At 47.2% G+C, this 4678-nt stretch overlaps 1 protein-coding gene across 1 annotated transcript in view; it reads left to right on the forward strand.

Moving 5' to 3' along the window:
• The window catches only part of CNNM1 (cyclin and CBS domain divalent metal cation transport mediator 1), a 50892-nt gene that overhangs the window by 26268 nt on the left and 19946 nt on the right, over positions 1 to 4678 (forward strand). The window contains exons 5-7 of the mRNA XM_007470321.1: positions 716 to 885; positions 2508 to 2607; positions 2959 to 3006. Of these exons, the coding sequence (XP_007470383.1) occupies positions 716 to 885; positions 2508 to 2607; positions 2959 to 3006 (318 nt within the window). The remainder of the gene's footprint in view (positions 1 to 715; positions 886 to 2507; positions 2608 to 2958; positions 3007 to 4678) is intronic.

Here is a 4678-nt window from a genome sequence, read left to right on the forward strand (position 1 = left end):
GAAGATCCCACATGCCGCGGAGCGGCTGGGCCCGTGAGCCATGGCCGCTGAGCCTGCGCGTCCGGAGCCTGTGCTCCGCAACAGGAGAGGCCACAACAATGAGAGGCCCACATACCGCAAAAAAAAAAAAAAAAGATCTACTGTCTTAGCAAATTTTTAAGTATACAGGATAGTATTGCTCTTAGGCTCTCTAGGCTGAGCAGTAGATCTCTAGGATTTATTCATCTGGCATAACCAGAACTCTGTACCCTTTGACTAATACCTCCCCATTACCTCCTTCCCCCAGCCCATTCTACTCTCTGCTTCTATGAATTTTACTATTTTAGATTCATCATATAAATGGTATCAAGTAGTATTTGTGCCTGTGCCTGGCTTATGTCACTTAGCATAACATCCTCCAGGTTCCTCCATGTTGTCACAAATGGCAGGATTTTCTTCTTTTTTAAGTTTATGTGCAGCTTTAAATAAAGTCAAGGAGAAAAATAATAACAAAACTGACGTTGCCAAAATGGTGACCTGTCTCTCCTGAGGTGCCAGTGCAGGGACACACATCCCCAGAGGGCCTGAGACACACACGTGGGCTTAAGACCCCCACCCACCCAAGGGAACAGCAGGAATCCTGCTAGCCTGGTGCCCGAGAGCATGAATGGCCCTGGCTGTGCCCACCGTGACTCCTCCCAGCTGCCAATTCCTCCTGCCTCCCGGTCTCCCCTAGAAGTGGAGCCGTTTAAGTCTCTGTACCTCTCGGAGAAGATCCTGCTCCGGCTCCTGAAACATCCCAACGTGATCCAGGAGCTGAAGTGTGATGAGAAGAACAAGAAGGCCCCGGAACACTACCTGTACCAGCGCAACCGCCCTGTGGACTACTTTGTGCTACTTCTGCAGGTGAGTGGGAAAGCCATGGACCCCCCCAAGGGCAAGACAGGACCTCTGTAGACTGGAGAGGAGCGGCCATGCCTCCTCTGTGCCAGGTTCCAAGGCTTGGCTGGCTGCCCTGGGAGCAAGGCCAGTTGGTGTGGGTGTTTGTCCGTGACGCTCAGAGGGGACAGGTGTGACTGGCTGGCATCCTGGAGTGGTGGGATCTTGATGGCATTTAATCTGACGTCAGCGATGTTTGTGGTGGGATGCAGTGGGTACCTCCCAGCAGAGGGGTTCTGCCGCTGAATTTCCAAACCTGCTGTCCTACAGAGTCCCTAACACCTCCTAGTCTCTGCTTGGCCATGCCCGGGAATGCAACTGTGCACTGCCTCCCAAACTTCAGACACTTCTTGTTTCAGGCCCTTCTCTCTGTTGAGCTGAAATCTCACCATCTCTGACTTCCACCCACTGGTCCTTGCTCTGCTCTCTGGAAGCGCACAGAACACATCCGCTCTCTCTACCACACTTCAGCCTTTGCAGAGTCCCTTCCTCTCCTCCTCCTTCAGAAGACTGGGAAGGGAGTAAACGAGCAAATGAAAGAGGGGCAGCATCTTCCCGGTACTCACAGGAGTACAGTCACCCTTTGCCCTGGGTGCCTGGAAAGGCCTGTAAGTAAGTGTCAGGCATGGTTCCAGCACTAGATAGTGCTGGTGTCCTGGCCTGGCTCCACCATTAACTCCGTCCCTATTCCCTGTCTCTTTCCAACAGAATCTGGTGAACCCTAAATACAGTGATTGTCTTAAAATCTTCATTAAACTCACATTGACTTAGAAAGGGCCTCTCTGTTACAGTTCCCCTGCAGCCTGTCTGCTCGGACTCGGTAGTGTGCCTCACACCCATCCTTCCAGATAGCCTCAATAAAATGCCCTCTCTTCTCCAGAAATGGAGTTGCATTCTTTACTGTTGGAAATGGAGAAGCGTCCTGTTACATCATTTATATAACACAAGGAACACACAGAGTCTTATGCCTAATATAAACTTAACCATTTTCAAATAAATCTTGGAGGCGTAAAATGTAGTGGCAAGAGTGTAGGTTCAGAAATTGGAAAGATCTAGCTTTAAAGTCTAACTAAACATGACTGAGTTATTTAACCTCTCTGAGCCTCAGAAATGATTCATCTATAAACTGGGGATAAAAATAGTACAGGCCTCATAGGGTGTGGGCGGATCCATGCAGTGGATTTCAGGACCATAGACGCACACTATATGCACAAGCTTCTCACAGAATCAGGCTTTATCTCAGCCAGACTTAGAGATGGTTTAGTCTCAGACTACACCTGTGGGGCAGTTTACGGGGTTCTGGGCTAGCTGGTGCCTGGACCCACATCATGGAAGAGCCATTACAGTCTGCAAGGAAAGCTTGGATGTACATGACGGGATGCTGCTTTATGAACTAAGCAAGTAATTTACTGCCAAGGCCTTCTGAAGTTGGAGTTGCTGTTTCTGAAACGTATCCAGACAGAATTCACATTTCCCTGTGATAAGATTTTAAGTCCACTTACTATCCAAGCAGAAGTGCTTAGGGTCGTAGTCACTAGTAGATCTGGAAGTGTTGTCCACACCCTTAGTACACTTCCTTCTTTCTCCAGGGTAAAGTGGAGGTGGAGGTTGGTAAGGAAGGCCTTCGCTTCGAGAACGGAGCCTTCACCTACTATGGTGTCCCAGCCATCATGACCACTGCTTGCTCAGGTATTCCAGTTTCCAAGCCATAGCTTATTGGGGAAGCAGTGGGACAGTGGAGAAAATGCATCTGGGTTCAAGTTGTGACTCCCGTTATGGACCCTGGACAAGCCTTTTACCTTCCCAGGCTTTAGATGTGGAAGCACATGGTAGACTGTAACATTACCCAGTGTTAGGGATGGATAGTGGTAATTTTCAATGTGAAAAGATAAGTTTATTTTACTTTTTACACTTCCACCTGATTGCCCTGTTTTTACAGGGTTGATTGGTGCTGTGGGTGGGTTGGAAGAGGGAGAATTCCTTTAAGAAGGTGTGTTTTCTGAATTGCCTCTGAAACACACTGCATCCTTCTGTCCTTAGATAACGATGTGCGGAAGGTTGGAAGTCTGGCTGGATCCTCTGTCCTTCGTATGTATCTCTCAAACCCCTCCCTCATCCTCCCTGCTGCGGTCCTGCCTCAGCCCACTCTGGGGACCTGGACTGAGCACTCTCAGCCTGGGCTAGGGCTAACACAAATGCTGGCAGCCTCTTTGTATGCTCTGCCAGGAACACTGCTTTCTGCCAGGTACCCACGGACCACAGGGGGCTTAGTTTCTGCGTGTCTGGAATGTTTTCTGCTGCTTCTCCGCTCACGTGCAAATGACAAATGACGGGGGAGGGAGGTTGTGAGGGGAGGCACCATTTATTGTCACCTGCCAGGGAATGCAGGCAGGTGGTTTGTGTGCTCTGGTGGAGGTTCAGCCTTTCCTTCGCTGCTGTGATAATTCACCCACTGTCCTTTACTTGCAAACCCTAATACGCTATTATTGTGTCTGTGGCAGTTAGTAAGAAGTGACTGCAAGATCTTAGGATGTAAGTCCCAGGCTGGTGCGTATGTTGCTTATCTGCTTCTCTTTCCTCATTTACCACATCTCAGCTGGTGGAGAAGTGTCTGCAGCTGGCCGTGCATGCTGGTGGGGGCTGGCACGGGGCTGCTGGCGGGTGTCTTCTGCGCCTTCTGTGCTCTACCGTCTCTCTGTTTCTTGCATAAGTTATTGCACTTGTGCTTAGAGGGCATGGCATTTATTGTGACATAAGTGTGATCCAGAAAGCATTATTTCTCTAGATTTCTCTTTGATTCACCAGTCTGAATTTTGCATTGCTTTCAGCTCTTAGTGTTTATGGTGGCCATTTTAATGCCAAAGGGGTGTTTTTTCTCATCATAAGAAAGATTTTACATAGTGCTTTTTACTGGGATTTATCAGAGGAACCCAAAGCTTGATATCACAATCCGTGGCACATGAAAAGTAGATACCATTTTAACACAGAGAAACTAAAGAAATAACTTGCTCCAAATCACCCAGCGGGTTGGTGATTTACCTAGATGCATTCCAGTGTCCTGACTAGTTCACACAACACAATGAAATAGAGATTTTAAATCCATCATGTCCCAGAATGTAATTTCTATGTGGAAATATTGGAACAATTTACAGTGTAACTTCACATCCTAGCCCAGCAGATGTCTGAAATGAAATTGAATTAGCTGCCCACACCCAAGGGGTGGTCCAAGATGAGTTGAAGGAGAGCTGTAAAATAAAAAATCCTCATACATTATACTTATATAAACCAACAAATCTCAATTAAGGTTGTTGAAGGAAGTGTAAGTTCTCAGAACAAGAAGTCTAGATGGGAGAGGGATGGTCTACAGGACCTGGCAAACCTTGGTTCTCTAAAGGAGATTTCCACCATCCATCACACTGGGGATTGCTCATGGTAGAGTAACTCCTGGGATATGAAATGTTACCTAGACATGTTGGCCCTATTCTGGCTCTTCCACAAGACCAAAAGATGTGGGAACTCTAGGGGAAAAGTGCTACCTAAAGCTCCCAAGCCCATCTGATTTAGATGACTTTCTTTCTTTTAAAATAAAGTTTTTTAAGTAGTAAGAAGATGTTATCTGGTTTCCTCCTTTCCTTCCTTCCTGTCTCTAGTTCTTTCTATCAAAATCCTTCCATTTTATACGTGAGACACAGTAAACTTGCAACACTAATCTCTCCTTCAGAACTGGTTAACTAAAAAGAAATATTAACCTCTCTTTCCC

This window comes from Lipotes vexillifer, unplaced genomic scaffold (assembly GCF_000442215.2).
Source record: "Lipotes vexillifer unplaced genomic scaffold, Lipotes_vexillifer_v1.1 scaffold916, whole genome shotgun sequence".
In the NCBI taxonomy this organism is placed as follows: domain Eukaryota; kingdom Metazoa; phylum Chordata; class Mammalia; order Artiodactyla; family Lipotidae; genus Lipotes; species Lipotes vexillifer.